Raw genomic sequence first — 26,347 nt, 5'->3', positions numbered from 1 at the left:
CGCAAATACCCCGATTTGTCCTACAAAATACAGAACTATTCCAGCTTCCAGTTAAGAAACGGACTACATTCTAACAGTGCAAGTACAAGGAAGGATTCTTGCCCCCCAATAATAGATTACTAATTAATAAATTCGGTGGCAATAGAAATGGCATGTTAAAAAAAGGAATGGTGGTTTGTAGAAGTACAGTTTTATGTATGTTCTACCACGTATAACAGGGAAATACCTTCAGTTAAAACTATCAGTAACACAATCACTTACAGGCAAATCTTTGAGGAATGGTATCATTAAATCAGAATTAGGAAGAATGTGATACATAGAATCACAGAATCACAGAATGACCCGGGTTGGAAGGGACCTCAAGGATCATGTAGTTCCAACCCCCCTGCCTAGCAGGGCCACCAAACATACGTCTTTACTAGATCAGGTTGCCCAGAGCCCCGTCCAACCTGGTCTTGAACACCTCCAAGGACGGGGCATCCACAACCTCCCTGGGCAGCCTGTTCCAGGACCTAACCACTCTCCTAGTAAAGAACTTCCCCCTAACATCCAACCTAAATCTTCCCTCTTTTAACTTAAAATACATTCTAATTTTAGACGTCATTTTGCCTGTTCTTGACCAGAAGTGTTATTAAGAGAGAAAGTGAAAAGCAACTTTCTGAAAAACACCAGGCACGTCCAATCTACAGCCTGCCTCGTGCTACAGAGATGAAGAACACACAGCAAAGCTTTCCATTTTGATAAAGGAGTTTCAGAACAGGTTTAAAGATTGCAAACAAATAAAACAAACAAAAACAAACAAACAAGCATCAACTTATGTTTGCAAAACATAAGTAAAATTTCATCAAAAATCTCCAGTGAACACCTGGAGAAGTCAATAAGAATTGCAACCACTGTCATCAAGCCAGAGTGATACATCAGTTTCACAAAAACAAGGCCAAATATCCCACTAGTTTTATGTTTTTTGATGCTCTCTGTTTTAATATTTTTAAGAAAAATACTAAAAGTTAAAATAGTTTGGTTATTTACGTATTAGTAGTATTGTATATATTATGAGAGCTGCTCTGAAATTAGTTCCTCCTATGTTAATATGTTGGCCCATGACGTCACAGGCAGATGTTGGTGGTATGGCAATAGAGGTTGAGCCTCCCCACCAATATTCTGTTATGCTTTATTGCCATGTGACAGACAACAGCAGAGGAGAAGTCTTACAAAATGGCATGAAAACTCGTGTGAAGCAAAGGTTTGTACAGAATTCCTACATGCACAAGCAATGGCATCCACTGACATTCATCATTGCTTGCTGAATGCTTACGGAGACCAAGTAGTGGATGTGAACAACAGCAGATCACAAGCACCATTGCAGATTTTTATGGTGTAGTGTGCAGACTCCTCTTCATCGCTAAGGAAAATGCATAGCTAATAGCAGGAATGTTTTGCAGCTGAGAATTTGTTCTATCAAACTGCTTTATTGTGCTCTTCATACAGGTTCTGTTTTCCATGGTAATAAATAGGAGGCATTACTTTCAGAGCAACTCGTGTATATGCAGGCTAAGACAATTCCTCTTTATTCAACGAGGCCCAGGCAAGTCAAAAGATTGGACACCCACACCATACAGGGTGCACAAGGACTTGCAGGTGGAGATTTACATTTTGTTTCTCATTACTCCACTTTTAAATAGCATATAAAAATATTATGAATTTACAGGTACATACTCTCCTCCCTCCATTCCTGGTAGTTGAAAGCCACATTTCATTCAGAATAAAGTACAATTTACTACATCTTCTGCCCAGCTGCCTTGTTCTGTGCTCAAATTTCATGCAACAAACACACACATAAAGTAAAGGCATGCTGGATGTTGTGTACAGTAAAGAATCATCAGTGTATGGCTTCATGGAAACAATCTGTGGGAGTATTTCCTGAGCTTAGGCTTCTGAAAACTTCCTCTTCTCATCCCCTTTATATTTAAAGCAGGAAACTGGCTATTTAAACACCTCAGCTGTGCTCAATAACAGCAGCTCCCACATGGAAATGATGGTCTCTGAGGTATACCTCAGAACACATTGTGGCATAGCATTTTACCGGGATACTACAACTCACTGAGGATTCTTTGAAGGGAAATTGGAGTAGCTATGCCTTAATTTCATCAGTATGTAGGAATTATCTTCAGGCAGTATCATACAGACAACATTAGTTGTGCACAATGTTTCTCCATCTCAGAAAAGCACTGCAGAAACAGATGTGCCTTGCAGGCCACCTTGCCACTTTCCTTCCTGTTACCACGGCAAAACTTGTATCTCTCAGGAAAGTAATAGATCACAGTTCCCACCAGACTACTATTCCTATGACTGGATTTACTTCATTTAATGCAATACAGAAATGCTATAAGAGCACTGGAAAGGACATGTTCCAATGTTCTGTTTGAAAAAATCTGCTTGAAAAGTATGTAGTCCTTAGTAAACCAGTTGGGTTAAATCATAAAAAAGACCGTGTCCAAAAAGCTATGGAACTGGCAAAGTTAAGTTCCAATTTATGTGACTAGCATTAAATATTTAACTCGTGTGATTATGGAACAATAGCAAACACAAAACTTGGAACTTCTAAGCTTCTCACGAACTCACGTTTTCCGTTTGCAAGGTTAACAATATGATCACATTAAATAGACACATCAAGATATGCCTGGCTGAGCATTTCATTGGGAGCTACCTGCCAGTCTGGAGCACTGAAGACAGGATTTGGTGGTTTGTTTTGGCTGTCTGCCTTGCTGTGCACCTCAAGCACATGGCTGCTCCTGAACAACTCCATGTCACAAAGTACTGTATTCATTACTCAGCAGTGCTTCAGAGCTCTGCAAAACGGGAAGTGTGCATTGGTCATGGTTCAGTAAGGATTTACCCAGGGTATGATGTTTCTGTATTTTAAAATGAAATGCTTTATCGAAAAGCAAATGGCATACTACATTATACTGTTTCACCTAGAAGGAAATACTTTACTTAAGGGAAACAAGGAGTATTGCAAAGATAGTCTGTATGTTTTATGACTCTATACCAGTGGCATACTCACATGGGTAATCATCCACAAACATGGGATCTATGTTATGAAGCAGTTCCACTCTGGGGGAAGGTCTTCCTTCACTAGAAGAGAAAGAAAATATTGACTTCATTCTACAGCTCATTAGGATCCTACATGTTTTATTTCAGTGCTCTTCACACTAACAAAAAACTAACTCATACTGATAAAACTAATCTGAATGTTCTCTTCCAGCCCAGTAACAGTACCTTTTGCCCCATCTACCTTCCTTGACTTTAATGGAATGTACTGTGATTATCCGCAAGATTAAATAGTATACCAAGGAAGGATTTTCACTATTACCAACTTTAAAAATCAAATTTAGCAGCATAAGGTGACAACTTAGACTTCCTCTGCTTCCTTGTGCTTGAACAGGAATCATCACCCTAAAGTGCTGAAAGCGTTTTGGCTGTCTGCTTTAAAAAACACCAGAGGCACTGGCTAACCCTTAAAAAAATTCAACCTCTTCCTTTTGTAGAGACAGACAAAGATTATTCAGATACTCCAAGCCTTCCTCTGCAAAAATAAATAAAAGTAAAATAAAAATAAAAATCACTTTCTCCAGCTATTAGGCCCATAGTATGAAACCTTAAGCTACCAAGAAACTCTCTAAAGAAAACCCAGTCCTGAAAGAAACTTAATAAACGAAATTCACTCCTTAAAAAGGGCAACATGGGTAGAAATTAATAATTAGAACCTTGTCTACATCATTATAAGACATTATTGTATTATCTGACTGGGAACATAAACATTCTCAGTTTTTAGACACTTTTAGAAACTTCCAAACAGCTAAAACTGTTCTCATTTATTGTAAGTCTCAAAACAGTCAATGTAGGCCACTAAAACTCTTGACATTAAAAATAGAAATTGAGGTAATAAACTTAGTGGAAAACTAGTAGAAACCAAAAAATGGCTGTTAGTTTAACATATGTTTCTGTGAGACGTATTTTATAATTGAATCATATTTACACAATTTAAACCTTTCAATATCAACTAATTAATACTGTTCCATTTCACTTCTAAAATCATTACTGGATGCTACACATTTTGAGAAAATAAAAAATAAGAGGATCAGATGAGAGGCTGAAGTTATTCAGATAATACAACCTTACAATGAGTACAGAGGAAGTACAATAATTGACCTGTAGGCTAATTGGTGGTCACATTACTGAGTGACCTGGAAGGCACTACCAGGTGCCTGTCTATACGTAACAAAGTTTGATCTTAGATTTAAGAGAACTTTATTGCCTCTAGATGCTTCATTTTCAGCTGCTGTCAAGTGTGCCTTTTCCCAGCTGTTATTAATACTATTATGAATCAATTAGTGCAAGTTAAATTAGGACGTGAAATCTAAGTTTGTATGTGATTTTATAGAAGCTGCTTGGAAGACACTGTCATTTTCGTATGTGAATTTTCAGTATTCTTTCAAAAATGGAGGCTTACAAGCACTACAACAGGACATCAGGAAGGAAGAAACAATGTCCTTTCAGTACAGAACTCAAACTCACATCAAACTTCCCTTTCCCTTTGCCTAAACTCATCTCTTTCCAATTTGCAGAGGTTTGCAGCTGACCTTAGTCCCTCCAGATGCCCTACGTTAGAAATATACACAGCTAAATAAGAAAGCTGTAGGATTCTCTCTGACATCTTACTTCTGTAATTTAGCAGGTTTCATTGTAACCACAACAACAACAACAAAAAAAAAAGGTCTAAGAACATCTGGATATTCAGAGTTAGCAGAAGAATTAGCAAATGTATGCTGAGAATATCAGACTATCTTCTCCTTTTTAAAATCATATAGAGGATGTACTGCTCTCTAGTGAATTTTAACAAATATCAACATGTGATCATTCACTTTAATTGCTGTCAAATAGGCAGAAGGTGTCCTTGGGGGGAAATCAAGATTTTTCAGAGTAAATATGTTTATCTTTCATGAAAACATCCTGAGTATCACTCAGCAAAAGCATTTGTATCATCTTGCACTTCTTTGGGTTATATCTGTATACGCTTTTCTTAAATAATTTTATTCTACATGTTCTGGAAATAAACATTACTCTCAGCTTTCAATTGCTCTGTTTGTACGCAGTTATTTATACCACAAATAGATGTGAATGAACTTTTTCCAAACAGTTCTTCAAGTTAATGTCACTATTTAGTAAAAAATAAAAATAAAAATAAAAATAAAAATGAAAATAAAAATAAAAATAAAAATAAAAATAAAAATAAAAATAAAAATAAAAATAAAAATAAAAATAAAAATAAGTTGTTCTTGCTTCCTATTTCACCCATTCAAATCTGATCTAGCATCACAAAAATACAAAACTGCATACGCGCCAGGCAAAAGTATCGGAATAACACCTGAAAAAAGATTTGGAGAAATAGTAGTTATTCTAACCACATTTCATTCAGAATCTCTTAGTGTCTATCACAGTGCGTCACTGCACTTCTTTTTTTGTTTGGTTAATGTAAAACAAAATCCTTCTGAGCACACACGTATTAGATATTCAGTACTGAAAAGCAAAATATATCAAAACAATGCATCAACCAGGACAGACTTCTACATCATTATTTTGCCTCACATCTCTGTTTCAATAAATTAGAAAGCATATGGAAAACAGATGTTTCTTAGAGATGCAAGTGCCTTTTGAGAAACATGTTGTACAGTTCAGATTCCTTGACTAGCTGTATTTTAGTATTGTATTCCATTCACCGTTTTTGCTATCCTCAATTGCTATTTTTGAAAAACAGTAAGTGATATTTCTACTGGATTTTAGATATCATTTCTAATATGTACATGGTCTTAAGTGTTCCAGCTACAATGCGGTATTACAAGTGATAATCTAAGGTACAAGATAAGTGAAATCCACCATGATTTATGCAGAATGTCTATAGGCTGTGTTAATAACACCCAGTTTAGAAGGTGAACAAGATCTGAACATGCAGGTCACTTTGACAGGATGTAGTTATCTGAAGATAAAGAACAGTGAAGACTTCTGATGCTCCAACAGAGGCAGAACAGGAAAAACAGCACCAGCAAGGGTACCAAATGGCATAACAAAAAACCGTGCATGGTCACCAGTCTAAGAAGAACACAGATGTGTCCATTGACCTCTGCACCACTGCAGCTGTGGCTGGGCAGAAGTGTTGTGAAGCTCAGCTGCCAATGTGCTGCCTCAGAACACCTGCCCTGGTGCCTGGATGCAGGGCAGACTTCTTAAGATACTCACATTTTGGCAACTGTGTGTTAGCCGTTACTCTGTGAGTAAAACCTGTTTTACTTCAGTTTCTGTATAAATTAAATTACATTTTACTGCAATAGGTCCCCCAATGGTACAGTGCTGCAATGCTATTCCCTCCAGTACTATGTCAGTAGATGAATTTGGAAAGAACAAACAAGTTTTGAGCTCAAAGGCTCTGTCCAACAGCTTCTAAGCAGCATACCAATTTTTATTCAAGAAAATAAGCTCAAACAAGGAGAACAAAAATACTGTATTTCTGCAGTTTCATGCATTGTGTGAAGGGAATTTAAACTATAAATTGGTAAAAAGCAGTGCAGAAAAGGATATATATATTTGTCTACAAGAACCATATGCTTATGAATTTAAGTTTTTCATGTCCCATTTGCTCCCAGCCATTAACTTTTCTTCTGGTCCTTCAATCAAAATTTAGCAGAGGAAGTGCAAAATGAACAGCTGTGGACACATGTGGTTTTCAGCTCTATTTACCACAAGAATTTAATATTAATCAATGTCGTGTTAGTGAAATTCCTAATTTGGACTACCAGTCACCCTAAAATAATCTTAGTTTCTTTTAGGATTTCAGAATTTATATTTATTCTCTCTGTTTTTACATCATTACCAACATAAACACTTCATTTAGTATTGAATAATTGCTTTTGTAATTGTATTTACTCATAAGTATCATATTAAGAAAGGTCCTTTAAGAAACTATCAATTATCTGTAGATAAAGATCAAACAGCTTTGGGAGTGGCTCCAATACTGTTTTGACTTCTGAGATTGTCTGTGTTGTTTCATACAACTCTTTGAAAAGATGGTAAAATCAATATCCCAAATTTAAAAACTTTCCCCCTTTGATTAAATACATAAGCACATTAAATAGTAGGCTTGGGTACAAAATTCAACAACAAAAATCCTTGAACAAAACAAAAACTTACAGAAGCATATGCAGCTAATTGTACTGTATCAGGAAAGGAAAAAAAAATACAGACGTAACATGTTGATAAGCGATTAATTTCCATTTTTCAAATGAGGCAGAATCTTAGCAAATTTCACTCATTAAGAGCTACCTCATCCTAGAAAAGCAATGTATTTGAACTTTCCATTAGATGTCACCAAAAGGGCATTATTCCTTCACTGTTTACCACCCAATTGTCAAGCGACCTTTTGAGTTATGATCATGAAATTTAATATACTCATTTCTCCTGATTATATGGGAAAATCATGTGAAATTGACATTTATGCTGCAAGGCAGACAAACAGCAGCCTGACAGTTCACAAAAAAATGGCCTTTCCTCCATTCTGGACAAAGGCCCTCCAGCTGGCACAACTGCAAACGTATGAGGACAACTGTTCCCTAGCAGTGCTAGTAAACATAACGTTCCATAAGAGATGAGATTAAAGTGACATGAGTGTGCAGGGGATGCACAGTTGTACCCTGTTATTCCTCACATACAGTTTTAACACTGAAGTAAACTGATTTGAGAAGATCAGTCCGCCACAGAGAATGCTAGTTTGAAAGGGAATCCAGTGTAGACAGAAACTCTGCTGGTAGGTGGAAGAAAGGTTAGCCCATGGTTAAGCAGTACCTCAGGATCTTGCTGATGCTGTTTTTCTCATGTTAATGTCAGCAGGTAAAACATTCAGCTGTGTCTGGCTCAACAGAAGATTCAAATTCTTCCAGGCAGTTAATGGCCCACTACCCTCAGGTATATATATATACATGCTTATCTTCTTCCATTTGCAAGAGAGCCATGCAGGGTACCGGTGCGCAGGACTGAAAGCTCTCTCAAAAATCCAGCTGGGATAGAACACAACAGCAGAGCTCCCCAGAAAAAGAGACACCACTAAGAAAGAAATCAGGCTAGCACAATAAACCAACTATTATACAAACAAAATAAATCTAAAGATTTGTTTTTAACTCCTGTAATTTGCAGTTTACGATGCTAAGATACAGGAAATGCATGTTAATTCATGCTAATGAACCATATAGGTTGCTTATAAAAGTAATGCCTCCTGTTTGTTTCCATGGATAATATAACAGATACACAGAGCACAATAACACTATTTGATAGAGTAAATTCTCAGCTACAGAAAAACTTTCTTCAACATACTCACTACCATTAGCTGTGCATTTTCACAAGCAATGAACAAGAGCATTCACACCACACTCAAAGTGGAGATGACCCACTGTTTCACAGGTGTTATGATGGCATCAACAGCCCAAACAGATGGAAGACAGAAGGCACCAAATCTGAAATATATGGTGGGTATCATAGGACAATCCAGGCAAGACTGGCAATGTGCTCCATGCTCTTCAAAGTGCTGTAGGGCCTGGCATTACTGTGTTGTAAGAGAAAGGCTGTCTTTTTTTTTCCCACATGACTCAGGAAGTTTGAACCTTCAGCTTAGTCAGCATAGTGGACTAGTGGTCAGCGCTGACAGTTTGTCCAGATTTCCAGACATTCATTTGGAAGGATCACTCTTTTCTTATCCCCAAAGCCAGTGCACATCACCTTGCCTGCTGAAGGATGAGACTTGAACTTTTCCTTTGATGGTGAATTCACATGTCGCCACTCCATGAACTGCTGTTCACACTCTATCTAGCTGCAGTAACAACATATCTTGTCACCACAGGATGCAACCCAGGAAAAATGTCATCTTCATCCTTGTACTGGCTCACAATTATGAAAAATCTGCATATAATGTTCCTTCTGTTCCTGTGAGTGCATTTGTGAGCACCTGCTGCCAATTCTGAGATATTCCAATGTTTCCACCACCATTTCCAATGCACTGAAGCCAATATTCAGTTCCATGTACAGCTCACTGGTTGCAATCCGCTGATTCACATGGATGAGCTGATTGAGATGCTCTTCATTTTGCGGTGTGACAGCTGTGAATGGCTGTCCAGAACATTGTTTGTCTTTTGTCACAGTGTTACTACTGCTGAAACGCAGTGCCCACCACCTCACTGTGTTCACGTCCACTGTTTGAATGTCAGTGGGTGCCATTTTTTCTGCATGAAGCAATTCAGGGGCACACCTTTTATATACACACACTTCCATGTCAGATGCCATTTTGCCAGGATGCCTCTGATGCCGTCAGTCACACAGCAGCAAAATGCAATGGAATATTATCAGGAAAGTTCAAAGTCTACTGCCTTAACACCAACATTCACCCCTGATTTCATGGGCCAACATCATAAAATAGGAGGCACTAATTTCAGAGCAGCCCTCATATGCAGTATTGTATATACTACATTTCTGTATACACACACACACAAAACAAGTAACACACAATGCAATTGCTCACCTCTCGCTGACTAATGCCAGTCACATAGACGTAGCCATTCCCATGGCACAACCCACCTAGTTTCATTGGTGAGCACAAAGCCACAGGGCATGGAATACTCCTCTAGCCAGACTGGGACGCCCATCCTGGCTATGCTCCCTCCCTTCGAGCTTTTTGTGCATCCCCAGATTCCTTACTGACAGGGTACCACACAAAGCTGAAAAGTCCTTGGATCCATGCATGCACTGCTCTGACTTCAGGCCAGCCCATGATCTTTCCCAAGATTCCTGTGTTTACACCATAGTCTCAGACATATGATGTGTGGAGGGGACCCTCCCTTTGAACGTGCAGCCCAGCACAGGCAATTGGGGTGCCAAGAGTTGTCTTCAGTACCAACCACTTCTGAAGCATTTCAAACCCCTTCATATGCTGCCAATTGCTTTTTCAGTTGGAACAGAGCAGATCCACTGTATTCCTGAGTACAAAACCCTAGGGATCAACCTCAAGTCTCCTATGGTGTTTTCTGCCATAGGCTCCAGGTGAGGCCATTCTCCCCAGCTGCAGTGCAAAGCACATTTTTATATCTTGCCCTGTCCAGACTGGCCCAAGGGCTACTGCTTGAACTCCCTCTCATTAATTTGTTCAAAGACTTGTTGTTGCTCAGGACCCCATGTGAAATTGCTCTTCCAGGCCACTCGATAGAAAGGGTTTATAATCAGACTGTAATCTGGAATATGGATTTTCCAGACCCACAACACCTCAGAAAGCTTGTGTTTCTTATTTGCTAGTTGGTGGAGACATAGCAGCTATTATGCTGATCACATCCACGGGGACCCGACATTGTCCATCTTTGCATTTTAATCCTAAGGACCAGATCTCCTGTGCAGGCCCCTTGACCTTACTTTGCTTTTTGGCAAAACTGGCTTTCAGAAGGGCTGTCTTCTCAGAAACTTCCTCTGCTGTGTGTCCCACACATTGATGTTATCAATGTACAGCAAGTGTTCAGGAGCTTCCCCCTGTTCCAGTGCAGTTTGTACCAGCCCGTGGAAAACAGCAGGGTCCAGGAGCACTTTTCAAGTGAAAGTAAACTGTGGTGTAGCCAACTCTCTGCCACCAAAACAACTGAGAAAAACACACAAGTCCATTTTCCATCATACTACCTCACATCCTCTCCACAGTCATGCAAGTAAGAACACAGGGGAACATGGTGTATTCCCACTATGTCCCCTCTTAAGCAGAAGAGCACTTACTCCTAATAGCTGAGGTGTTGGTCTACAGGGGTGGGGGAGAAAACTCATTTTCTCTCTTTAAGTTGCTGAACTGGTGTCTCCATAGCAGACGTTCAGATCCATAGGGAGGAAAAGACTTTCTTCATATTACTGGAGTTGGCCAGCAAATTTATCCACCATTTTTCCCTCTCCGACTTTCCAAGTCAATATTGCCAGTGACTTCACACACACTTCTGTAACATGGATCATATGCCCTTGACTTCACTTGGATCTTTGGATAACTCATCGTTATCCAGGTCAAGATAAAGTGTCTTAAGCACGGCTAATTCCCACAAGTACCAGATGCTTCTTCTCCATGGTAATTCACTTGCTGGTATTACATACTTCTACCTTGATGTACAACAGGGGTTGCCTCCGGAGGGTGAGGGGTTGCCCCCCTTTTCCAATTGCTTTGTCAGCACATCTTTCCCAGAAGAGGGATCCCAGCTGCTCGACTTGTCTGGCCTGGTTGACTTTCTGGTACAAAAGCAGGGCCTGACAAAAGGCTGGATCAAATCCAGAGGCATTTTCTTCCTCTTGAGGGTGCTGAATTGTGTTGACTACTGCTTGATAGGCACAGGAGATAATCCAGCACTGTGAAGAGAACTGTTACCTCTGGCACTGTCAGAATCAGGACATACCTTTTCAAAATGTATCAGTTTTTTTAGAGTCCCACACATATTCATGGCTGACATCTGAAACCATCAGAGGTGACAATTGTTACAGATACCTGACTATATCCTCCCACACACACTGCCACGCCTAACCCCACTCTGCCTCAGGCCAGATCTTTGGTTGATACTTTTAGGCAGTAATTTAACCCTAGACAAAACTGCAGACGTAGCAATAGTATCTTCCTAGCTAGAATATCTCAAGAATATTCAGAATTAAAAATATATATATTTTAACTCATTCTGCAGAGAGGAGTGTACTTGTTAGTAGTATCCAGGATAAGATTCCTGAAATGCGAGAATGATGGCAGTTCTGAGTACAAATACTAGATTAAGTTCATGGTCCATGTAATTTGAGCGCATGCAGTATACAGATCAGCAAAACCATAAACAAACTTAAGCCAGACCCCATAGACAATAAACAGTAAGAATTAAGAAAAACAACTTTGAATGCAAATAAAGCAGCATTATGAATGAATAAACCAATGTTGTGACCAGCAACTATCAGTCTAGTATAATTGCTATAAAATATTAATTCTCAACCCTTTGAGCCTCATGTTAGGTGCCAAAAGGACTTTTGTGGTTTAACCCAGCAGACTACTCAGCCTTTCAATCACCTCCACCCTTCTATAGTGGGACAGGGAGAGAATATGAAAAAGGTGAAGCTTGTGGGTTGAGATAAAAAGAGCTTAATAGGACAGAAAAAGAAGGGAGATAAAAAAAATCATAATAATTCAGATAAAAATGTACAAGCAAGTGATGTGCAAAACAACTGCTTATCAGTTCCTAACTGATGCTCAGCTAGTCACCAAGAAGGGGCAGCACCCAAGGCCAACTCCACCCTTTTTATTACTCAGTATAATGTATGAAATAGCCCTTTGGTTAGTTTAAGTCAGTGTCCTAGTGCCCTCCCAGTTTCTTATGTGTCTCCAGTCTCCACCCTGGCAAGGCACTGTGAGAAGCTGAGAATTCCTTGACGTAATGTAATCAGTTGCTCAACAACAACTTACACATTGGTGTGTTATCCACACTGTTCTTTTTGTAAACTGAAACACAGCATCAGACTAATTACTGTGAAAAAAATAATCTTTTTCAGCCAAAACCAGTACAGGGCTCCAGAATCCATTTCAGTAGGATAGAAGAGAACATTACAAGAACAGTTTTGAAATATGGACTAACTGAATCTAAGTTTTAACTGAAAATACCACAAGGAGACATCACCAGAGCTCCTTTTGATAGCTTGTTCCAGTGATTAATCACCTTTATCAGTAAATGCCTTTTTCATTTATTCTTTTACATTCAACTTATTCTGCTGAGCCCACTGCACCAGTAACCAGCACATGTTCATATGTACCCAGTGCCCAAGTCCAATATCCAGTATTTGTGATATCATTTTTATTATACTACTCTTGAGGAAAAATGTATCAGATTTAACTCATTTTCCTTTTAATGCACTGAAGACTTCATTATCTGAGCTAATGGGGTCTGGGATATCCCATTTAATACACACAGCACGAGAAGTACACAGAATCAGTCAGAGACCAGTTAAATTTATTAGGTATTCATGGTCTCAGTGCCAAATCAGCTAGAGCTAAGCTGCCTTCTCTACAGTCATCTAAGTACTGCACTTGCTTAAATCAGGTTCAACATCACAAACTCAGGAACGAAGTCAGGTTTATCACCGCATCCAACCTCACAGGCATTCTGAGACAGTGGACAGTGCAATACAGATTCATCCGTATCCATCCAAATGCAAGTTCAATTAGTTTAATGTATGGTTAGATTTCTGACATGTCCAATTCCCAAAGCATACTGCAGAGATGCCCAGCATGGCTGGGTCCGTGTAAGTTACTAACTTGTACTTCACACTGTACAAACCCATTTCTGGAAGATAGAAAGTTCTTGAAAAAAATATACTGTTTTTGTGCAGCACTGCATGTGCACTAATAAATTCAGCACACCTAAGTTAATACATTCCAAAGGCCCTTCATCTGGGAAAAGGATTAACCCGCAACCTTGATAATTTTCTCATCAGCAAGAACCTGTATCTTCCCTTCAACTAGGGAAAATAGTAACATTTTTTACTCTATTCAGCTCTGTTCTGTAGGTTGAATAAATTTTTCCCATATCAGAATTCTTACTCTGTGATTTGACATGCAGGTTACCTGATAGTTTTCCAAACATCAAAGCCATCCAAAGGCTTTGTGCCATTGGTATGTCCTCCAGCAAGGTGCACCAGTGTTGGCAGCCAGTCAGAGATATGGATAAGTTCATGACTTTCTACACCTTTTTGCTTCAGTAAAGGACTTGCAACAAAACCTACTCCTCTAACTCCTCCTTCCCAGAGAGTCCATTTTCTTCCTCTAAGTGGCCAATTGTTTCCACCTGCCATAGTCTGTCCTCCATTATCTGAAAAAAAGTAATTAACCATAATCAGTGGTAAGAAAGGAACAGAACAATCCTCCATACAACATTTATTCACCCATTTGAGAAATATACATATATTTTTTTACAATCTAAGCATGACATAGGAGTTCATACAACGTACTGAATATATTAAGAGAGTATTTAAAAACTAAGTCAAGTCTTGCAGAAGTCTTAGAAATTACTGGGCAAAAACAATACCATATTACAAAGCAATGATTCAGAAAGTGACGTTTAAAAACATCCCCTGACATTAGACAGCTCAAGTTTCTGGGATCAACAGCTTAATTTTAATTTCAATGAACCTGTTAGTGAATTTCAAACAGATTTGAGATGCAGTAGCAGACTTGAGCGTGGAAAATGGCAATGGCAAGAGGAGGGATGTGGCTTAGTGAACTTCTGATTACAGGAACACAGAAATACCTACACAAGTCAAAGATAGCTCATGTAACTTTTTAGCCAGGCTTCCACATTTGGAAAAACACTTGGATTTCTAAAATTGTCAGGATTAATGATTTGAGGCAACTTTAGTTACTACTGTATATTTCTTCTTGTTTATACCTGTTTTAATGATTTCAGAACAGTAACTGTCAACAATCTTTCTACACATGACTTTTCTGCATTTTAGTATGCTTAAAATTACTTTCAAAGCAGTCACTGAACTAAACTTCATTAAAAATTGTCAAGTTTCTGTTTTAAGTACTTCCCAATTAAAATACTGAAATTTTAGGTAAGAAACAGGAAATTCATGTTCAGTGCACTACAGACTCCACTGTAATTGCCAAATGATCTCCCTTCTGTTTCACTAATTAAGGAGCAGTGTAAAACACTACAATGAATATTTTTCTACTGAAAGACTCCTTTTGTTCTAGTATAGGATTTTCAAAGGTGGAAGCCTTAACAGTTGAAAAAAACAGCATGATCTGAAAAATACAAAGTATTCTGTGGACCAATTAGCCCCCAGGAAGGCTGCATGGGTTAAAAAATAATAATGATAAGGTCAAGAGCTTCGCCATTTTCAGTACAAAATACAGGGAACAAAATACTAGTTACCAATATTTCTCACAGAAAGATCTTGAGTATGGAGACCTAAGAATTCAAGCTGTTGTCTGATATAAAATAAAAAGACATCAGTTCTACAGTCCCTTCTGAATTCAGTGTGAATAGGAATTCCTGTCAGGAATAATGATGGGACAGAGTTCTCAGTAGCTTTTAACCTTTGAAGAATTACAGTGTAGACTAGATGCCTTTTACTGTTAGAATTTAGTTAAGATTTGATTCTACAATTTGTCCTAAGTATATTTTTTTCTCCATATGACAAGCTACTAACTTTCCATATCAGTTGAACAGTAATATTCAAGACTGCAGAAACTAACATACCAGCAAACAGGAAGGAATTAGAGAAGCAGAGTGAGTTATAGAAGAACTAAGACAGTGTATGTTTCCTGGGTTACAGTCAGATCTTTATGTAGTTTTTTTGTTTTTTTTGTTTTTTTCCTGAGCTTTCACCATCTGTAGTTCAGTTAATACACTCAACACTGTGCCAGATTCATTATGCAATAAACTGCTTGAGACAAGGCCTCTATCCAACACGAATCTACAAGTAAGGACTTGTGTGCAATACCATATGTAGTATATGATTAAAAGAAATGGGAGGAGGGGAACTATGTTTTCTTGTTTTGCTAGCTTATCTGATATGCAAATGAAAAAACCCAATATATGAGAAAAGCTTCATCCCACTCATTTTCAAATTGCTAATTTACAATTTCCTTCTCCCTAAGGAATTTATGTGCAAGGATTGCTTTCTGCTTCAGTTCTTTGCTGAGCAACCAAGAAAGTTTTGAAGTATGGAAAATCATGGTTTCTGTTCTGATTCTTGACATTTTCATCCTAGTGAATCAGAATAGAGTTGATGATGCCAGAATAAACCATACCAATGGTTCATACCATTTTTAAAAGTTATACTCGTGTATTTCTGAATGATTTGAAACATTATCTGGGACTTCAAAAAACAATAACAAATTAATGAGGAGAAACTGTCATAACTTTAAAAGATCATAATGGTGCCTACACTGATTAAATATCAAGGAATAAACAAGAACTCAATGACTGCATGAGATGTAGACCTGGGAGAAAGTAAGGCATAGAAAACCACTAGAGAACTGTAACTCATTTTTGGGGGTCTAGTGCATGTCTAGACAACAGGTCATAAAGCAGACAACTGCTGTGTACACACCTTTGCCCTAAGATAATACCCATGGATGTTTTTTTTGTTTTTTGTTTTTTGTTTTTTGTTTTTTTTATATATTATTTACTGATGCTAAAAATTTGCATGGATTCAGAAAACCACTGAAGAAGTTCAAAGTTAAAATATCACTGATAGCTCTTAAGTGACAGCTACTCTGTCTCAGGAAGATTTGAATATTTTCACAAGATTTTGGGTGAAAGGGCACCAATGATGAGTTCTGAAACCCTTTCCCAACCACACGATGCCAGATACTGCTATAGTGAGAGGATACATATTCAGAGGGATCCTTTGTCTATAGGAGTACAGCCATTCTCAAATTGTCCCAAACAAGCTAAATCTTCATGCTATTTCTCACTAAAACTTTATGTTATTTTAGCAAAGTATCTTGAATGTGGAATGCACTCCGTAGTACATATGGAAAATTCCAGTAGCTTAAAACACACACTTAACATCCACTTAGGTAAGAGATAAATAGAATCATGTTCTATGCAAACTTCATATCCAATTTAGAATCCACTTCAAAACAGTGTTTCCTCAATGATTGATCATCCATTTTTGCAACTGTTTCTCTCCATGACTCATCCTAATACATTATCTCAGCAGACGGTCTCCAGAGCAAAGCTTTTATAATCAAAGTACCTACAGCTAGAGGCTCTGATTTATAACGCTTCTTAGCAAAGCTTCAGCCTTGCTACTTCAGCTGAAAGCAGAAGCCCCACCCCCTCAAGCATGATCCTTCAATAGTCTCTGTGCTGGAGACAAACATCAAGTATGACATTCATTAAAAATAATGGCAGAGAAGTCTGGAAAAAGAAGTGAGCATATTTTTCCTACTGGTAAGAATAATTTTTGCAATTACTTCTGTATAATTTAGACTTCAATAATACCCACAACATATCATGTGCGTTAGAAAAATTATAAAACAAACCAGCTCTTGCTCATAAAGAAAGGATGAAAGTGAAGAGAATAATTCTGTAATTAGAAATGATAGTACATGGCGTAAATATAACCTAGCTAATTTATTCAGTACTGTTTGTTTTCTCAAATGGAAGAATTATGCATTTGTAATGAGCTTTGTTGTTGTCTCGGTTTGCTCTGATGGATGTTCTGCTATCTCTGTGTTCCCTTGGTATTCCTATCAAACCCATCATTTTGTGCTAACAGGAGCACCTGAAATGTTCTTTATAGTTCTGACAGGGTCTTCTTCTGTAAGATGCTATTTGAAGTATATGTATGGTAAACAGCAAAACAAGGACTGAATATACAAAAGATGCAGAGAAACAAAAGTATCCCGGCAACTTTTAAAGTTTGATTTGAGCAAAGTAGCGCACACTTGAATTGACTCCAGCTTTGCTGACTACAGAGAAATCTGAATTACAAAAGACAAACAAACAAACAAAAAACTCAATTATATGGTTGCACTGACTTGGGAAGGGGTATTATTCTTGCTGTGTAAAAAAAAAAAAAAAAAAAAAAAAAAAAAACTGTAAAAAGAAAATTAAACATATTGACAGTTCTAAGCGCTATGGAGATATTCCCACAGATGCTGGATTTGAGGGAAGGGAATAGTCTAATAGTCTCAGGGAGAATAGTCTTTAAAGGGCAGTAGATAATTCTGAGAATCAGGAATTGGACAAAAATCTCTAGGAGTAAAAGTTAGATTAATCTCTGATATTATCAACCCCCTGCCAGTTCACATCTCCTGTGAGTAGCATAATTGTGTTCTAATTTTGTGTTGGCCCTCAGTAACCAAAATATAAGAATCCTCTTATAAAAGAATTGCCATGCTGAGCAACTTCAGTGCAACTGACGCTAACAAAAATTTGATCTAGATCTTAGCAGATCTAAAACCCTAAACCAATACAATGCCTCCAGACTGTTAATAGCAATGCTTTTTATGTCAGTTTTTCCATACAAATGTATTTGTGGGAAGCACATCTTTGATAAAATAGATTGATTTAAAGCTCCCTGGACAAAGTATTCTTTGCTTTAACAATACACAACACCCTAGGTCCTCTGAAGACTGGAGAAATTTACCATACATTTTGACAGTAAGTTCTGCCAGTAAACAAACAAATATGCATATATAGTTCTCCTAATGCTAGAACTATTCCAGTATGCCTTCAAGAGCAAAATCATTCCACTTAAGACAATTTTTACAGTCTTTCAGTCATGTGTCCATTTACATTCAATCCCTATCTCTCCCCTTCCCCCTTTCTCTCCCCCTTTTAAAGTCAGTTCAATGCTGTTTACATTGATATACTTCAGTGGTCTAAAATGAAACAACAAAAATAGCACTTTCCTTCCAAAACATTCAAGATGAAATTCAGATAATATAAACCATATTCCAAAAAATCTTTGTATAACTCTCTGTATAACTGGATGTTTGTCTTTCAAAATATTGTGGGTTTTGGTAAAGGTAATGAATATTTTAATAAAAACTTTTCAACATAAGCACAACAAAGCTTGTGCCTCTTTTCTGTACCTTTAAAAATGAAGGACAATGCTTTTTCCCTCACAGTCATCCATTTTATTAATTAATATTCACTGTTATATACATAAGAAAGAATTTAATTTGCTGTATCTGTAATCTGTAAACTGTCATAGATGTAAAACGGGAGTTCTTAAAGGAATCAATAAACAAAACTAAACAGATATGCCACTCTGTTTCTCCCAAACTCTTCTCTGAAGAGTTGCCAGCTGCCTAGCAGTCTGACAAGTGCATTATATCTATGCAGTGATGTGGGACACATGCAAGTAGTAAACAGTTTAATGAATATAGCTTCTTTGAAGAAGAGTTTGATAACAAAGAATAGGAATGAAGCAATTCTGAGAACAATAACTAATAAAGCATGTATAAATTCCAACCTAACAAACTTCAGTTTGACAAACTTTTTAATTGAATGACACTGCAACAGAAGCAGCAGCCTACTTCAAATAATTAAAACAAGCCACATACACAACAGATAGTAAAAACTATGGGAAAAGCTGCCTGGCAATTCCATTGCAGCAATCTACTTTTTCTCCAAGAGGCTAGAAGGCTAGATCTTGTTTCTACTATAGCAAAGTAACTTACTGTCTTTTTTTTTTTTTTTTTTTTTTTTCTTTAATAGAGCCCCCTTTTCTTCTTACGTTCTTCTTATGACCACAACAAAGCTAAACCTCACCTCACAGTCCTGTTGACACGCCTGGCAAACTGCTCTAGATGAGCTCATTGCAGAAGGTTTCCTGAAAATTCCCCACAGATCCATCCAGGATTGTATTAGATGCTGTTATTAAGCAGTTTTAATTCCAGTATTTCTTTTCAAGATTTTCTGTTCTCTTATTGTTTTCCTACAGTAAGGAGCTGCTCACAAGCCTCCTTACAGAAAATGTTTTTAACTTCTGTATGTTCTAAACCTTCCACTCTCATAAAACAATAAAATCAGAGGCTTTAGATTTGTAATATATATTATACAACCTTGCAATGGCAGAACTGTAATGCTAAGTTTGTATGTTAGTAATCCTAATTATCATAACAAGTTTAACAACTGCTTTTGGCATTTGTGGAATAAAAAATGCTTCAAAAATGTGGAAAACATAACTCTTAACATAAATAAATAAATAATCACAGCATATAATGAATTACTTTAAGAAAAGTAACAGTCTTAACAGACTCCTTTTCCCACTTACCCCTCCCCCCTCCCAAAAATAAAACCAAACCCAAATCAAACACGTAAATAACAACCACGAAAACCCACCATCAACAAAAAACAACCCACTTTCAGTGCAAAAGCCCACTAGGATTAACTATTCTGGACCATTTTGATGTCTCAGTGGAACAAAGCCTGCATAAATAAATTCTAGCAATAAGTAACAAAAGTTATAACTAAAAACATCTACATGCATCATATATCATCATAAGAATGTTAAATTTACATACAAAATCCACGTAGGCACCTACAATCAGTGTCTAAACCTTAACAGATCTTCATGCATATATATTCGCTACACACAGAGAAAGAAAAAATCAACTAACATTTGAATGATGTATTCAATAAGGAGTTGATAAAAAAATAAAATTAAAAAATCAAGTCATGTGAAGAAATTTTTTGACTGTGTAGCCACTTCATTATCCTATTCAGAACCCAGCAAAGGAAAACCATTCTATGTATTATATATAAAAGTGCAAAGCAAAGGAAAATTTAAGCACTGAGGATAATATAAATGCAATTAGATATCACATATCTATTCACTTCCAATTGTTTATCACTTACAGGTGCTACTACAGTCCATAAAGAGCAGATTCAGTCTAACAATCCTGGTCTGTGCAAAAGATACCTTATTTCCTGAAAACTGTTACAAAAGATTTGCCAAATACTCTTGCTGTACCAACAGTGCATTTCTTTTATATTTTTTTCTATTTTTCAGCAGTGCTTAATCTCCTACATTTTTCAACTGTTGAAATTTTTCTGAAGGTGTAAGAGAAAACTCCCATGCTCCAAAATTTCTCCTCATGGGCCCCTGCAGTAAGCTGATCTAGCACACATCTGTCTGATATATAAACCATGCTAAGCTCTGTTTGAAAGGTTTGTCTGAAGCCATGCAGTATTTTAAAAGTGAGAACAGACCAGGAAGAAAAAAAAAAAACAAAACAACAATAACAAAAAAACCCCCTAAACAATAATTGTTTAATTTTATAATGCAAATCTGGACACTTCAATATATTTAATCAAACCAGAGCATCAGCAAAATAAAGGGAAAATGGATTATTTCAAGCTCCGGATACTCCTGCAGCTAAAGGCTGCATCAACTGCATATACCGTAGCATAAACATTCACAAAGTGTCTGAAAGGCAAATATGGTCAATAATAATTTATAGCACTTATTCCAGTTTTTTACTTTTGAGTAACTGATTGCTTTGTCAAGATGAGAGAAACAAAACTACTTCTTTGCTTTGTGGAGTCCCTTCCACATGCTCCATCTTTTCATTTAAAGTCAGGGCTGTAGGTTTAATTTACAAGACTTCTAAAACTTCATTTTAAAGTACATCCCCCCTCTCCGCCTACCATCAGAAGAGATGGGTTTATGTGGTAGACAGACACTCCTCCGTAAGCAGAGGAGTGACTGTGAATGTGGTAGGCAGCACCAAACTTCCAAGTGTAAAGCTTGTAAGAGCCATAAACTGTCCAACTGTTGGCAGTATCTAGTTGTTTTCATTCAGTAAAAGCATTTGGAAGTTTATTTTGAATAAATTTGGGTTGCTTCCTCTGCTTCTGGAAGCCGTGTGAATTCACTTAGAACAAGTGTAGTGCTGTTATCCAAAAAACAGTAATGGCTCTAATTAGGGCACATTTATAACAACATTCTGAGGGAAAAAGCGGGAAGTCAGGCAACTGTTACTACCATACTTACAGACAGTCTGTATAAGCGCCGATCAGCCAAAACTAATGTATCTATTTTTCCAAACAAATGGAAAATGCCTGACCTGAGGCCTGTCGGATTTGTGCTCAAGTTGCAGCTGTGAGGTAAGAGAAGATGAAGAAATTCTAACATGTGAGAACATGATCCAGACTAAAGCTAGCTTTGTATCTTTTACTCATCAGTCCTGTACAGCAGATTTTCCTGAATTCAGATGCAGCGAAAGTTCTAAGATGTGCATGGACTGCAGAGAAGGCTGCAAACATCAGAGAACCATTGTTTCAGGAAGAATATCTTGACCTAACATTATTCATTTTTTTTACATTTAAAAAGGAAAAAAAAAAAATCAAAAACAAAAAAACCCACATAACTTCCAGTCTTGTGGAGCTGCCAAACTTTAGAATTACATGCAAACAGGAGAGACAAATGATCCAATTTACATGCATTAAAGCCTCATGCTTATGTCTAGAATCTGCATCTTCCATCATAATATCCTGTACCCCCTTTTCCTCTGTGTTTATTTGAGGAGGACTGTTAAGATTGCACTTTGTCACTTATCTTACCCAAAATAAACAGAGCAATCTGGAGCTAATTTAAGTGGTTTAGCATATCAGGATACAGCTGGGAAAGATTTTAAGAGAAAGGCTCCAGATGAACAATAGCAGTGTGCAGCCGAGCAGCAGCAAGCACAGGAAGGCTGAGCAGACAGGCTGGCAGACAGCTGTCAGCCATTCCAATAACAACTCCTGCAGCCAGTGTTAACTAGTCAGCATTGAAACCCTCCAGCCAGCTCAGGAACAGCCACAAACAAAACAGAGAATTAAAAAGTTCACTTGAGATGACGGGAGTGTCAGAGCCAGAATTTAGTGTCATGAGCATTTCAGTTGTTCTTCGTTCATCTAGCAACAGCACAACTCCTGTCTGTCTATGATTTTTATAGCTCATCTGCAGGGTCCAGATGTCTTTTTTTTTTTCCCTTGTTAATATTAAGCAGGCAGATGCAATGCCTTAACAGTTATGAGTTGATTCAGGCAATTGGATGAATTTATACATCTGTTTTTCACATCACTTTTCCTTGAGAGGAGTGACTAGAGCTCTTACCCACTTGGGGCCCTACCTATACTCAGGAAATCTTGGCACTGTTCATAATCAGAAAGAAACACACATCTACTGGCATAAAACATTAAAATGAAACAGAACTCTTTCATTATTACTTGCAATACTGGACATTCGAAAAAAAGGGTAGCAAGTGCCTTAACAAATGTATCTTTCTTAAGCCAACTCTCAAAAAAGCATATAAACCACAAAAATTGAAATTCCACCTCACAATTCTCCCAACCAAATAAATGTAGAAAAGTAGAAAGAAAAATCTTTGTAATACTAGTCCTAAACTTTGAGGGAGGAAAAGAAAAAGAAAAAAGAAAAGAAAAAGGTGGTTAATTACTTTGCAATCTGTTGTAATCATTCTGTCTATACTGTAGTCTATTTCATTTTCCTCGAGATGACAATTAAATGAAACAGATAAGTTTAAGTATACACTGACAAGATGAAAAATATATCTGTCTTGAACCCATATATTCAGCATTGTCTGAGCCTATGGTAGCCCTAAAGCTATCCTAGCTTTGGCTAAATGCAATCAAGTTTACAGAGGAGGAAGGGGATTATATGATAATATGGTGGCAAACAAACACAGATAATAATGAAAAGAAAATGAAGGTTAAATAAAGACTGTTCTTTCCCTTCAGTGATCTAAGTTGCATTTTTAATTAGTTTCCATAAATTTAGGATTTTCTGTACTGGATTATGTCACCAGGATGGGGAAACAGCAGAGAACAGGATGCCAGAGAGGCTGTGGGTGCTCTGTCCCTGAAAGTGTTCAAGACCAGGCTGGACGGGGCCCAGGGAAACTTGATCTTGTACCAGATCTGGAGGTTGCTGGCCCTGCCTGTTGACACAGGGGGTCAGAACTTAATGCTACTTGGTTGATTACAACCCAAGCCATTCTATGATTCTATGGTGGTGTGAATAATGCCTGAGTAAAATATTGCCAAATAGAAGACATTAAGTTGGCTGTAACTGAACACATTTCCCTGAAATACTAATAAAAAATACTAGAGTGTTTTTCAGAAGTACATGTAATGTTCTTCTTGTCCTTCTTAATGTTGCCCCATTAATGCAACTTTCAAGGGGGTAACAAGGAGAAGCACTTAAAATTTGTTGCTAATAGAGATTATTCTATTCAAAATGTATGACTGCCTTTCCCAATTGCACGCCAAAATAAGCTGTTTTCTAATTGATCTCATTATCTTAATCACTGCAAAATACCTTTGAGACACTATGGCACTTCAGTAAGGTCACCAGCAATTTCCTCTTGGAAAGGCTCAACCTTTCTGCAACATCATCATCCTTATCCTTGAACTTTCTGACACTTTTGATCATGTTTCCTGAATCCTGATGTCATGAAAGCTCTCCTCTTGCAACGCTCCACCATTTCTGACCACAGTCAGTTTTCAAGTATATATTCTCATTTCTTTCAATAGGTATCTGTCCATATTCACAACAGAAAAAAACTTAAAGACTTAAAGGCAACACTCAAGTTGCATATCTTGTCCTTAGTAGGCATTGTAGTCTGAGGTTTTCATGCCTATATGTAACTAGTAATCATTCCTTAGAAATTTTATCATAGAAAATTTATCCTTTTCAGGTCAATTAGTTTCCAGTTCCATTCACAATAGTGGTAATGAAGGAAAATTCATAAAGCACTGTCAGGTTCATTGGTTCAAATTCAGTATTTCACCAAATAGCTTTGGACTGCCTAGTGTCTTGGTAGACACTGTACAGGCATACGTAAGTACATACTGTACTTAAGTACAGGCATACTTAAGATGGGATGACATCACCCTGTGATTTGAGCTCCCCTAGCACCACACTAAAAATTGAAGATTTATCTTCCTTGTAAATGCTTCTGCTTTTCTGAGCTACCATTAACCAACCCACATATCTGAGCTGAGAACTCCTATCTTTTCATTACCTTCAATTTGAAACAGGAGTTGATCTTCAAAAATTCAAATTGAAGTCTTTCTCAGCATTATGGAATAACTGACCCACTAAATTACTGAAGGCCTTCAAGTTCTTGTTCAGCCAAGTTTCTGTAAGTTGCTGTAAAATGTCCTGTTTGGTTCTGACCAAACTAATTTAAAGAGTTAAGATAATTAAAAGCTCTCAGATTGCACAAGAGGCCAGAAGTCTTTCAACAAAGGCTGGTGCATCTGCATGTAAGCTTAGTCTCAACTTATTTCTTTCAAAATTATCTCAATTAATAAACCAAACCCACTATAACTACTGAGAATGTTCGAGCTACTCAAGGTCACTTGAAGAGAATCACAGGAAGCCACACACAGTCCCTGTATGCAGCTGAGAGACCCCAGGGGCAATCACCTGTGATGAGACATACAGAGGGCAGAAAAACACCTGTAGGCAGAAAAAAACACCAATAGAAATAAGCCGTTCCACCCATCAGCATCACTGTCCATACAGACATTTCTGAGACAAGCATTTTCTTTTTTTCTTCTCTTTGTTGTGTTTTTATTTCTGTTGTCTTTGACTTCCTGTAACTATAGCTGCTGACTGGCAGTAGTTTACATCTCCTAGTCAATGTGAATCACTTGTGGCCAGTAATGTGTAATTATTAAGCTCTCTTGAACATAACTTTGCTTTTTCAGTCAATCAGAAGCACTAGTATAAAGCTTGAAGCCAGATTTATGCAGCATAACATGCAGTAATTCCAAGAAGAAAGAAATGATTTTGTGTATTTGAAACCTCAGCTTTCTACATATAACTTTCAGGAAAACAATACTGGAAGCCACTGTTCTTTTTTTTTTTTTTTTTTTTTTTTTTTCCCTTCCCGTGTGAACAGTAATAATAGAATGCAATTGTAAGAGTTTGGACTTGACAGAAAAGCATATGCAGGATGTCATGCTTAAGATCCACCTATCACAAATGCTTATTTGATTTCAAAACGTGTTATAGTGTTGTAGTGCAAACAAAAGCAGACTGAACAATTATTAAAACTACCATTAAATTTTGCAGTTGTCAATATATTTCAACTCTTTCTCTGCCAATTTGTTAAAATATTCCCTTGCAACCTATTAGAAGCAGTGCAGTACTCTGAGACATACAGTCCCCTGCATATGATCAGTAATAATCTTCTGCAAAGCTTAAACACACAGATTGCATCTAATATAATAGGTTCATAAGGAAAAGTATACTCTGTAGTTGCTGCATTATTACTTTTGCTTGAAGCCATTTGCCTTAAAACACAAAGTGAAATTTCTGCTGCTGCTTCTTCTCAACTAAGTTCAAACAACTCTGGAATCTTAATGAGAATTCAGGGTCAGTATACACAAAGCGCTGGCTATATATATTAACATGAGAAAATGCAATTGGAGGTCAAATCTCAAAACGAGCACAGGCAACATTCTACATGGCTGCAGTGCTGAAAGTTCATACAGTAAGTGTGGGTGTTTCTTCCTGATTAAAGAAAGATTTCCAGATGAAGAAATACTTAATACTAGTAAGAGACGTATTCTAGTCATATGAGACAAATGAAGACACCCAGAGTTGCAAAAATTGCAAATGGTATGAAGACTAGCAGTAGGAACATATAGCAAAAGCAGAGAAAAGATTAAGATGGAGCTGAAAAAAACTGAAATAGTCCTCATGAAATGGAGGGAGAAAT

The 26,347-nt window shown here is 37.4% G+C and overlaps 1 protein-coding gene across 1 annotated transcript in view; it reads right to left on the bottom strand.

The window, feature by feature from the left end:
- Nucleotides 1-26,347, bottom strand: part of ARSB (arylsulfatase B) — a 65,809-nt gene that overhangs the window by 19,425 nt on the left and 20,037 nt on the right. Inside the window, exons 5-6 of the mRNA XM_072359581.1 lie at nt 13,703-13,946; nt 3,065-3,135 (exon numbers count right to left, since the gene is read on the bottom strand). Coding sequence (XP_072215682.1) covers nt 3,065-3,135; nt 13,703-13,946 — 315 coding nt within the window. The remainder of the gene's footprint in view (nt 1-3,064; nt 3,136-13,702; nt 13,947-26,347) is intronic.

Source organism: Excalfactoria chinensis, chromosome Z (assembly GCF_039878825.1).
Source record: "Excalfactoria chinensis isolate bCotChi1 chromosome Z, bCotChi1.hap2, whole genome shotgun sequence".
Lineage (NCBI taxonomy): Eukaryota > Metazoa > Chordata > Aves > Galliformes > Phasianidae > Excalfactoria > Excalfactoria chinensis.
The sequence above is the reverse complement of the archived record's forward strand: the minus strand, read 5'-3'. Positions and strand labels throughout refer to the sequence as shown.